The sequence below is a fragment of the Paramormyrops kingsleyae genome, chromosome 23, assembly GCF_048594095.1.
Source record: "Paramormyrops kingsleyae isolate MSU_618 chromosome 23, PKINGS_0.4, whole genome shotgun sequence".
In the NCBI taxonomy this organism is placed as follows: Eukaryota; Metazoa; Chordata; class Actinopteri; order Osteoglossiformes; family Mormyridae; genus Paramormyrops; species Paramormyrops kingsleyae.
The window spans coordinates 14,663,661-14,676,332 of record NC_132819.1 but is presented as its reverse complement, the minus strand read 5'-3'; the positions used below and the strand labels follow the sequence as shown (position 1 = coordinate 14,676,332).

At 39.6% G+C, this 12,672-nt stretch overlaps 1 protein-coding gene across 4 annotated transcripts in view; it reads right to left on the bottom strand.

The window, feature by feature from the left end:
- Window positions 1–7,203: 7,203 nt before the first annotated feature.
- Window positions 7,204–12,672, bottom strand: part of calcr (calcitonin receptor) — a 42,330-nt gene continuing 36,861 nt past the window's right edge. For all 4 annotated transcript variants that reach the window (XM_023811763.2, XM_023811766.2, XM_023811767.2 and 1 more), the window contains one exon: window positions 7,204–12,321. In XM_023811763.2, coding sequence (XP_023667531.1) covers window positions 12,100–12,321 — 222 coding nt within the window. In that variant the 3' untranslated portion in view covers window positions 7,204–12,099. The remainder of the gene's footprint in view (window positions 12,322–12,672) is intronic.

Sequence of the window (12,672 nt, the reverse complement as noted above, 5' to 3'; positions counted from 1 at the left end):
GCCAAAGTGTTTATGTCTGACAAAAAAAGCACATTACTATGTTAACCTTGCCAGCAGCATAATTTTTCATTCATATATTCTTATGGATCCACATAATGTATAAATGATTAAGTAGAAAATCCCAGATATTTTGCAATTAGTTGACAAGATCTTACTGGCACATATAATTGTAGCTTAATTTCTGCTTAAATATTTACTGTATTCTTGGATAAATGGTTAAAAGATAGATGAACAGATATTTACTAAGTATTTAGATATGTGAAATTTTCATATGAATTTATGGAAGCATTATAGCCAGTTGTCTTGGCTAGTATATGTGCAGAACCCTGTACATAAATCAACATGACTGGAAGTCCCCTGGAGGAAGGGTTTTATTCTCAACAGACAGGGAGGTTAGAGAAATGTTAAATCAAAAACAGGCATGAAATAATTCCTATCCATGAAAAACATTTGTAATTCAAAAGAGCTCTGAAACATAACTAGCGTTTTACATATTTGAAATTACAGTCTTTAGATTGTCACTACTGCATGGTTCACAGACGTGGAAATCAATAAAAACAACCAGCATGAAATGAAAAAACTTTTCTTTTTGTTTAGATGAATCCTCATGTGCCCTAGTTAAATATGACAACTACAAGGGGAGGGGAGCATGATTAAAACCAACAAAGAGACTGAACTAAGCTATAGTATCTCCTGCAAAAACAGAGGGCCACTGTAAGGGAAGAGAAGAGGGTCAAAAAGGTAAAAAAAAACACACCTAGTAAGACTGAATCATGGACATAAAGAGGAGATTGGAAATGAGATGAACATAAAAAAATATTTGGCTGGAGAAAAGCTGATGGTGACCTCCACCCTGAGGGCATAAAATTATGTGTATAGTATTACATTTGCAATAAAACATAACTGACATTCCACAGCAGGTGATCACAGCTGCCTGATGTTAGGATTTCAGTGATATTTGTAGTTTTGTTGTAGGCCTATCAGATCTGGCCTCCTAATCATCGCCTGTATCTAATTGGTGAATTCTCTCCTGCCCCTTCACCTCCTTAGCTACTGTGTGAAGAGCATACTGGCGCTGCATCATCCAGGTGGGGGCTACACAGTGATGGTGGATAAAGTGGCTCCTCATTGGTTCTGTAAAGCACTTTGGGTGTCTAGAAAAGCTCTATATACATGTAACTTTCATTCATTTATCAGTTACAAAATGCAGTTACCAAAATTTGCAATATAAATTTCAAATATAACTATAAGCTCTGTGTTTACATCAAGCACTGTGCTATGCACGTTCACTAATGACTGTGAACAACACGTTAATTTGGCTCATCAAAAAGACAGAAATAATGGGTCAATTACCACCCTGTGCTTTGAAAGCTTGAACAGAGAGACTTGTTTGATAGAATAATAGAGATTGCATTCCTGCCAGTTATGTCACATGCGATGGGGGGCAGATGCATTTTTTTTCTTGTGTTTTAGAAATGATACAATCTAATCTGGTTACTCGGCTGGACTTTTCTCATAAAGCCTGGGATCTGGTTCCTCACCTCTTCTGTAGGTTGGTTATACTTTGAACTCTGATTTCGCTGCTTAGTTTAATTTTGTGTAGAATTTGGGATGACTTCACAATTCGGAGAGAGAGGTGTGCCTTCATAGATAAGATGTGGGGGATGGACGCTCGGCTGATTGGTTCTTGTTTGTCTGTTCCTGTTGAGATACTCTGATGTGCTGCAATACATTCTGTCACTCTGATTAATCATTTGATAAATGGTTCCCACTGTTGTGATGCCTCTACCTGCTTCTGAGGACAATAACATCTGAAATGCCGGATCTTTCCATTAATTTCTATCATTTGGAAGTCAACAAACTGCAAATAATCTAATTATTAAATTATCTGTCAAATTATTTTTACGTAAATGGCTGGATTTTCCTGCCACGCATCCAGTCACACAGGCTAACCCACTCCTTGTTTTATGTTAGGTGTATAATTTGATACACTGGAGGGAAGCTGTTTCTGTGGTCATTTTGCTTTCTCTCTACCGTTTGATGAGTCAGCTGTGACATTGTCCCTGGTCGCTCTAGTTTGTGACATCAGACGTCTGTGCCTCATTAAAATTCAGCCGTTCCTGTCCACCTTTGCTAATGAATATGAAATAATTAACAGCATTACGCACAGCTCCCCCATTTGGGCTTTAAAGGGCACTTGACAATATTTAAGTTTACCTGATTGTTTCTTTCTAATTAGCATCCTTTAGAAGTATCCGGAGTCTGTGAACTATAGTGGTTAATTAAATTAGAGAACCTTCCCTTAACAGCACTCTAAATACTATAATAATATCCTATTTATACTCACTGCCTTTTGGATGATTACAACCCACCCCTTTAATTAATTATCCATTTTCGAATAGAGGCATACTCCCACAGCCCCTCCCTTTTATTTCACCAGTACGATATTCTGTTTATAAATATATATATGAAACGTTTTAGACAAAACATGTTAAAACCCCATTTCTAACTGATACGCTCATAACGCAAATTACAGGGTCCTGAAAGCGCTGGCAAATTTGTGAGTAAATATTACCGACATTTACAGGGAACTACTGAAGTACAGCCTTTGATGACACACCGCAGCTGTTCTGGATAAAGATGTTTGCCAGTCCAGCAACGTTAATCCCCAAAGTTGTTGACGGACTTACCATTTCACACTGTTTATCTAATTACGCTGACGTGTGTTTACATAAGAGAGTCAGATGAACTGATTCTCGGTTCAAGTGGAACTCCAAGTCCCAGGGCATTACTAGCTGAAAATGCCCCTTCTTGTGAAGCAGCTAGATCACCCTGCTTCTGTCACTATTAAAAAGCATATATAAAATAAATAAAAGCACTATTTAAAAAAAAGGATAAGAAAATATGATTCTGCAGAGCTACGCTCATTAGATATGTCTGAGTAGCATCCAAACAGTCAGGTTGAACAGAGCTTTGAATAGAATAGAATAGAATAGAATAGAATCTTTATTGTCATTGTAGCAATGAGACATTGTACAACGAAATTAAAGTGCAATTCTTTAGTGCAAAATAAAAACACAGTCACTCTGAAAGAGCCTGAACACTATTTTCTTTCGTACCTACAAACAAACAGTTACAAACAAACTACATATTGCACTTGTTTCCTTAGCCAGTTTTGGCATGAAACATAAGGCTGTAATGTAAACAAAATAACACTGTAGTAATGTAAACATGAACGGTGCCCTGGCTCAAATTGACCACTTAGCAGTGTTCAGCATGGTGATGACTGAGGGGTAAAAACTGTTTCTCAGTCTGTTTGTTTTGGTTTTTATGGATCTGAAACGTCTGCCTGAGGGCAGGCGTTCAAACAGTACATGTCCTGGGTGTGATGGGTCCTGAAGAATTTTCTTTGCGTTCCTGAGACAACAGGAGCTGTGAAGTTCTTCAAGTGAGGGGAGAGGACAGTCAACTATCCTCTGAGCGACCTTAATAACCCTGTGAAGCTCTTTTCTGTGAAGCTCTTTGAAGCTTTGTTTGAATATCTAAAATGTTTTACACTGCATAAGCTATATTGACAGAAAAGAAAATGCATTGTTGTAATGTACTGCAATGTACTGCCTGAGTGCAATAGCCCATAGTGCAGAGTGTTTTATTGGCTCTGTCTTCTGGTACCTTGGGTAAAACCCTGGAAGTCTCCTTCTCAGGACACTTCACAGTCACTATCTATGAATCTTCCATAATCTGTCATCCATTACAGGGTGGTGCCAAGCATGGAGCCTATCACAGGCTACAGGAGCATTCTGGAAAGGATGCCGTTTTCTTTGTGGTGTGTTGCAGATCACGTACACGCTATTGGAAATGTATCATGCCCTGATGCGCCGTCTTTGGATTGCAGAGAAAAGCTGGAACACGGACACACACCGTGCAAACACAAGAGGGGCGTGCAACCTCCACATGTGCTGTGGAACTAGAGATGGGATTCAAACCCCTAACCACCGAGAGGTGAGCCTCGGTGTTACCCACAATGCCACTGTGCCATCACTAAAGTATTAGCATTCTGTGATGCTATCGAGAGGACAGCAGATGTTGCAGTGACCGGAGGTGAGGATGGCACATTTAATTAGACAGCCACCATATTGCAGTTAGTGAATGAGTCAGCCGTGGCCATGACACACTTAGCTGTAAGCCTGGACATGATTCTGATGGAATCCCAATTCTCTGATTCCACCTAAGCACATCGGAGGCTACAGATCAGCTGTCCTTGGGTTTGGAATGATGTCAGTGCTGCATCACATTAAATCATATTTTGCAGCATTTTATCAAAAGATTCTCTATATTAACAAAATGCTATTGTTATTGTGCTGACGGGTGATAACAGTGATGTGGGGTTATGGGCCGGCTTGCTAGGCTGCTCTTCTGATGGATAGTTGGCAGGTGTCCCCTTATCTGTGCATTGTTTTCTTCCTGTTGTGCCTGCATTTCTGATTGGCTGGCAGTAGAATAGCCAGGAAGTGACACGGCCCAGCCACTGTCTGCTAGCATGGTGACTCGACCGGGTCATTTCATTTCCTCGTCGCTAACATTTTTGGCACCGGCTTGGCCGGGCAGGATGCCGAGAGCGTGATTACAGGCCCAAGCAGCCACAGGGCTGGACCTCTTACATCTGAGCATTTAAGCTATTAGCAATAATATATACAGCAGTGGCCAAAATTGTGGAAACACTTCCAATTTCTGGAGACTGCAAAACTTTATTCCTGTTACTCCAGTTACTTATAAAACCCCCCAGTGTATGATATTTGTAACATTCTTTGATTGTTTAGAAACACTACTGCCAATGTTCGTGTAGTAATTTTTAAACCGTAATGACAAAATGGCTAGGTGTTTCCACAGTTTTGACCACTAGCGTACGTACATACAGTAAGCAGAAATAATAACGGAATCACAGCATGGAATGGAGTTTAAGTAGTTAAATCACTATTAGATATATGGATAATACAAAATGTCACATTATGCTGAATGCCACTTAGCAGTACATGTGAGCTATCATTTTTATTATTATTATTATTATTATTTTGTCATTTAGCAAATGCTTTTATCTGAAGTGAGGTACAACTGAGAAAGCATTCTGGAGCAACTGGGGTTTGGGTTTTTGCTCAAGTGCCAGACGCTGAAATAACTGTGTGAACCTTGGCATCTGCACCTGCAACATTCTGGTCATGGACATAGAGCCACACGCTGCCCCAATAAGAGCCTGACAATTAGCATCAGGGTCCTGCTCCGTTCGTGGTTTATCATATGAATCTTTTACCAAGATACCTGATACTAATTTGTAATGATTATTTTACTTGTGGGCCTTTTCCAAAATCTCCGTCCAGGTGATTGGTATTCCCACTGAATAGACCAACTACTGACCAGATGCTGCACGTGTTATTTCCTTGAGGAATGAACAGATTCCAAGAATAACGGTCAGCAGGAATATTAACGTTGTGGTTGTTCCTCTTCTTCGTACAACAGGAGGGCAGAACTTTCCAACAGGGTGAGATTTCCCAAAAAGTCCACATCTTTATAATGATACTGTTCTACCCCTGAGACCATTCAAAAGACTCAATACGCATAAGTGCGCCATTTGTGTTCATGTAAATCAATGTTTCTCATGTAAAGATGTGGTCTGGCAACAAAAAGCAAGCTGGAAATTTGCTGCTGACTGGGGGCTAGGCAGTATATTACGCTGATCGCAATCACCCACAAGATCGACTGACAGGTTGGGCCCCCTGCTATATCATGCTGGGGTTGGGGAAACTTCCCGATGGCCAGTCTGTGCCTGCTCACATATAAGCTTTCCGTGTGCAATTTGCGTGATTTTAGCGAGTAGAAATATGGCCAAGAGATAAGGGTGAGAGGAAAATATGGATTTATGAGCAGAAGGTGCTCAAGAGCCTGCAGGCCACATTTGCTCAGTGGGGGTTGAGATCCAGCAGGTGACTGAGCCCAGTCTCATCAGAGCTGACTTGACAATTTCCCCCTGAGGTGAAAAACAGTATAAACCAAAATGGAGTCCAGGATCTCAGATTCATGTGCGTTCAGCAGCCTTACAAGTAAAACACCATCTCTTTTTCCCTCTACCCATATAACAAGATAAGTGTAAAACAGAAATATCCCACAACCGCTTGGAAAAGAAAAACGTTATCTCAAAGGTGTCCTTTAGAAGTTCCAGGAACATGGAAACATGACAACATCTGGATTATAATGATTTTTTTTCTCGAATGTTCTCCATGTGTTCCCATATATGCCTCGCTAGCGATGTCTTCCGTATTCTGTAAGGGACAATGGATATTTTCTAAATGGACAACCTTCTGAGCTGAAACTGCCCGAAATTGAAAATGAAATTGAAGTCGCACTGAGTTATTCATCTCACCCTAATATGGCATGACCTTTTTGCCGGTGTGCATAAAGTATGGTAAAAGGACACCATTTTCGTTTGGCTCAGGCTAACTGTTTAGTAAATATCGCCTTGAGAGCCTGTTCAATTTTCTAAGCAATTTAAATCATTCGTTGTTTGACAGTATACTGAGATGTATTGCTTTATACTGAAATGCATTTCTGCATTCACATTCGAAAACCCCTATAGCATATTTCTAAGAAAAGCATTGTACCATCCTGCACCTCGTAGAAATCCTCGAACCTGACAATTGGCATAGAATGAAAGCGTGTTCTATGTCCTTAGGCCTAGGTGGTTAGGGGCCAACGGAGAAAATATCCAGCACCAAATATTTGTTGATAATATAATTATAAATTATATTCACTTTCTTACAGTAAATCTGTAAAATGGTGACCCTGGTCATTAAAAATTGGAAGAAAATTTATTGTAATACATAATATTCTATCCGCAGTTTGCATGCTCATTGAACTGTCTGTCACCAGTAATTTTACTGAATAATGTAGGAAATCCATCATCCTTGGTATTATTAATAAGCTCATTGTTTGTGCTGCTTCTGACTATGTTGGGAAATGAATTGCGTTTTGCATATAACTTCTGTTTGTTTTACAAATAAAAATTTTCATTTGCGTCGATTATATATGGGTTCAGGATCTGGTGGTGTACCCTTGAGAACAAAAGATACTGAACTGTAATTGTTTTGTAATACATTCTGCTCTATAAACAGATAAAACTGACAACTGTTGATGGACAAAGACGCATTCAACTTTGCAAAGTTGAGCTCCTCGATCTTTATTAGCAGATAAACAGACTTTCTCGGACTTGTTCTGATATTTTTTTTCCCACATTTGCCTCTGGAAAAACAAAAACAACAATTTTTACAAAGCGAGATGCTTGAAAATGACAAGTGGCTGACGGCTCCGTACCAGCTAATGGCTGGTTTTGCGGGGTAGGTTCGTTAGTAAAAACTGTACAGATCATTATCGCATCACTGACAGCAACAGTAAGTCATCCTATTTCATATCCCCGTTTGCTTCCAATATTAGTTATATAAGCAAGACAAACTACACGGTGTCTATCACGGATATATTATCGATTGAAAAAGCTTTTCACAAAGCTGAAGCTTTATAAATGTACAGTGGGGAGGGGAAGGAATTTGAGGACTGTTTCTGTAGCCATCACCACTTGTGTTAAGGAGTTGAGGCAAACACAAAGGAAATGTAGACTTAACGTTGTACTGTTTGATTGTCTGGAAGTCTAAAACAGAACAGGTCTAGTCACAAGACAAGGATTTATATAAAAATATACATTTTGAAACTAACTTTCAAAGCACTAAACATATTTCCACAGGCTACAAACTGTACAAATCTGCAAAAACATTTGAAGACCAGGTACCTAGTTTCTGATTCTGATATTTGACCACTTCTGTAGATGCCATACTCATGTGTCACTGATATCCTGGTCAAATTGTCCAACCACATCATTTCAGTTAAACTAAGTAGTGAAGTTATACCAGATATCGGTAGTAATATGTAATGAAAGATTTCTTTGATATATATATATATATATATATATATATATTTTATTTTTTTTTCTCTCCAAAGTGTTTTGAAAATGTTACTTATTTTCTTAGTTCTGTCAAGTTACTTAAATCTAGGTTAACCATATTTAAGTCACCACTTACTAATACAGCTCTGGAAAATAATGAGACCATTCCATATTTTTAAAAAAATGCATTTTTAAATGCTGGTTTAATCCTGGATCCTGGTCCTGCTGGCAGAAGGCTGCACTGAGCGGCAGGGCTGCTTCCAGGCTCAAGATTTCTCAGGCAGCAGAACACAAGAACAAGATGAAACTGGAGACACTGGGAACGACCAAAACGACCAGCCATGTAGAGGGCAGAAGCACATTTTTTGTGGCAGAGATGACCGTCAGTTAATCCGACAGTTTCTCATGAATCGGAGGGTGACATCAAATGACCTTCAAAAGGAATGGGAAACATTAAGTGCAGGTGTGAAGTGCACTGCTAGGACAGTTCATATCAGGCTCCTAGAAGCAGGACTGAAGTCCCATAAAGCAAGGAAGAAGCCCTTCATTAATGAGAAGCGGGGAAGAGTCAGGTTGAAGTTTATATTTAAAAAAATAATAATAATAATATTACTCACAGATGCACATCCATAGATTGAAAAATGAGTGAAACAAAAAAATGTGCTGTGGTCTCAGTTTTTTTAGGGCTGGGTACAGGTTAAGGTGGTCGTGCTGTGTGTGTGTGTGTGTGTGTTTGTGTTTCTTTTTTGCATTTGAATGATTATCAAACCAAAAAGTGACTTTGGATCTCTGTGTAAATTAATGCTTCATATATTACTGCGATACTAAAATGATTATATCAAATGGCATTTTATCTGAGTTCTAGACACAGATGTAGAAATGCATGATATTTGTAGTTTGGATGTTTCTAAAGAATTTGCAACCTTCACCAGGATAAGAGATGATGGATGGATGGATGGATGTTTCTGTGGAATGCCTGTATCTTTTCTTGGGTAAAAATAGCCAAGGTATTTACATAAGAATGCCCCTAGTCACACATCTAATTAAATACTTAGACTAAGTGTGAAACACTGATAGGTTCTGCCCTGTTTAAATATTTTAAGAGCAGGGTTGTGTTTTCGGGGAACGTACAGAGATGACACAGGATGGAAAAGGGGTGTTTGTTTAGTCTTGCACCTGTAGGTAGAAATGGTAAACAGATTCAACAGAAGTACCAAAAATATCACTGTTATGCTGTTAGAAGTGCCATCAGAGCAGAGTCTGACCCACAAAGGTGGCTGTTCCGGGCACTGTGCCGGTTGGTGGGGTTCATTAAGCTGCATCTGAATCACTTTCATTCCTCTCCACATGCTGTCGGCTACCAGATGGATTTAAAATATAGGCCTATATATAAACACGGTGCTAAGGCATTTTGTATTCATTTAGCGTTTACTTCGGGCGTGTAGTATATAAGTTTAATCGCTAACTCATAGGACCTGTAATTATTTTTCCATCCAGTGCTTCGAACCATGTCGGTCAATTTGAAAAAGAAACATAGCATGATGGAAGTGTCTTAGTGTCACATACATTGTGCCAGCAGTTGTGTTTTTACTGGGATTCTGTGGTCCTCATAACTCTGCTTATAATAAATGCCTACATGACAGTCGAATTTTAATTAGTCACCCCCAGGAGCACAGCTTCTGCTGGAGTGTCCAGTCAATGGGAGAGTTAGTGAGTGCAACGGATTGATTGATTGATTGATTGATTTACTGATTGATGAAAATGTGTCTTAGTCAGCAATCAATATACAAAAAAACTTTAACTTCTTTAACATTCGGATGTAACTGTCTTGAGACACTTAGGGCAGTCTTCCACTGCTACCGAACTTTTGGTACTTCAAACCAGTACCAAAATCCATGGTACTCTTTGTGTTAGTCTCAGTTGGTATTGGCACAGAATGACATCATTAGTGACTGATGCCATATTTGTTATTGTGGCCTTTAATTTCTCTATGGCCTACAGTAATCCTGCTTGAATGTTTAAATTGTCAAGCAGCACTGTTTTGCGTTTGTCCCATTTATTCCATACAGTCGGCTATTTTAGCAAATAACTTTCTATTCTTGTCATGCCATCCAGATCTCCTGTGAATCTGTTCTTCCAAACAGATCACAATTTAAGCATGGGTCTCCTCCTTTGTCCATACATCCATTGTCATTGCTTATCTTTTTTCTTTGTTAATCATTGTTTTCTGGCTCTGAAATACACTTTTTCAAGATGATGGTTGTATTTAGTGTATTTTTACAATAAACACGTTTGCTAGTCTCGCCCCAAAGTACTAAACATGTTCCCCTGCTGGTTTGGTACTTTGGAAATTAATAGAAAAAGGGCAGTACCGATTTTTTTGTACCAAAAGTTTGGTACCCCGCCCTTAGGCAGGTCGGTGGCAATATTGATCTCTTTAGAGATTTCATTGTATTTTTAAGGTATTACATAACTGTTACAGTTACATTATACTTTTTTTATCTAAAGGTTCTTCTGAGTGACAATGTTTTTTCTTTGTAATAATGAATGGATTAAAATTTATTCACGCCTCTGTGTAATCATTCTTCTGTTTTAAAAAAGGGATTACTGCTTCGTGTTTGGGAAGATATGGCCTTTGCAAATCCACTGGGAGAAAGAGAGAAGCCAACTGAAAAGAAGTCATTGCGCACATTATGTAATGAGACTGCAGCTTTCACATCATCCCATCAAACAAGATTTTATACTTTGCAGTTATCTATGTATCCTGTTTCAGAAATTTTGCGGAATTTGGTAAAGGTTACTAATTAAATATCAGAATTATAAAAAATAAAAAAGATTTTTTATGCATAATAACTAATATTCATCCATTTTTGTGAATTCTGTACACTTTAAAAGAAATTGTAGTTCCTATACTCTAAGCAAAACAGGATGTAATTCAGTGCAAACTTATATCTAAAAGGCCTACTTGTATAAAGCTCATATGCAACAAATATCTTCGACATTTCATTGAAATCTTCTGTAGTTTTTGTAGACGTTTTAGTCTATAACTCGTGGTGTCAAGCTATAACTATTAAATTAACAATTCATTTTACAAAGATCTGGAAAAATACACTGCAGCCATTCAAACTCAGTCATGTTGTTCCTTTTTGCCTTTAGATTTCTGAAATACTTAAGAGTCTTTACAAATAATGAATGTCAGATGACAAATAATGGAGATGTGAATATACATCACAGCTAGCTTATTTAGAAATTAAGTGCCAGCCAAAAGAAAATAACTCATACAAAAAAAATGCAAGAAAACATACAAGCACGATCACAAATGTCTCCATTCATTAAACCACAACAATAACATTTCTGAAAACAAAATTCCAAAGAAAATGCAAAAACTGAACTGTAGTTTCAAACGAATAGCAAATGCCTATTCAATATAAATGTACAGCTAACTCATTCCTGTGCTATTTTGTTTACTCGGATTTTATGTATTTTTTTAATCAGTAGTCTTTTTTTTTAATCTAAAATGTCCCTCAAAATCTTTCCTTCTGCTGCTATGCCTCTTACGTGACAGGAAAACCGTGTCCACAGCTGTGCGGAAACAATGAAGCAGCAAAAAGCCTTCGTGACATAGACGACAATCATTAGAAAGCAACGAAATCGGCGCTAAAAAGAATATCGTATGCTGAATGATCAGGTCGAAGACCCAAGAGCTTAGGCACCAGAGAAGGCGACCTCCTCATCAACGGAAAGCAGCGTGATCCATCATGCTGCGATTCCTTCCGTGTTTGGCTCAGTACCGACAAACGACGTCCCAGTCTAGCGATCGTCACGCACTTTGGTATCTGCACGGCAGTAGCACTGGTGCATGATCAGCCCACGAGGGCCTGGGACTAGCAGCTAAAGATAGGCTACACTTAGCATGTAGCACCTATTTTGGAAAGCAGCAGCAATGTAATGAAGCGTTAAGTTAATCTCCCCTGGGTTGAGGAGTCACAGGCGCGGGACACCTAACATAACAGCTTGGGTGTGGAATGGGCCTTTTTGTTAGCGATGTGGGGCTTCGCCGGAGCCGCGTTCCTTCTTCGTCATCATCATCATCTCCCCAGGCACGACCATCCCTGTCAGGCATACGCCTCCCCAGATTTGAGCGCCACCAGCTCCGAGTCCTCCAAGTGTCTCCCGTTCAAGTGTTCGCTGGTGCAGTCGTGGTGGAACACGAAGGCAGGCATCTCGGTGATGGACGTGGTGGTGTAGGAGGTGGAGCGCATGGAGCAGTGCTCACGCCGGCGCTGGCCCCACTGCGCCTTGTACTGCATCCACTGCCTTTTCAGCACGGCCTGCACCTGAAACACACGCTAGCGCATGACGCATACAGAAACACAAGCATGCCCGGCCTTGACAAGAAACATAGCACGTGAGTACAATGGGATGCCGAAAGACACTTTGAGACCATTCTGGGAAAAGTTAATCAGTGGAAGAGGCGTTTTACGGCATCAACCACTGACCACCTCTTTTTTTGGCCGACTGTGGGCAGCAGGGCTCAGAAAGGACAGAGATCCTTCAGCCGGGCCTGGAGGGAACTGAGATGAACTCTGAAAATCATGAAGAGAAATGTGCCACCCACATCCATCAGCCTCTGCGTTAGTCTTTGTGGGAGCTGTCAACTTCACGTCAGAAGACTAGATGACAATCGT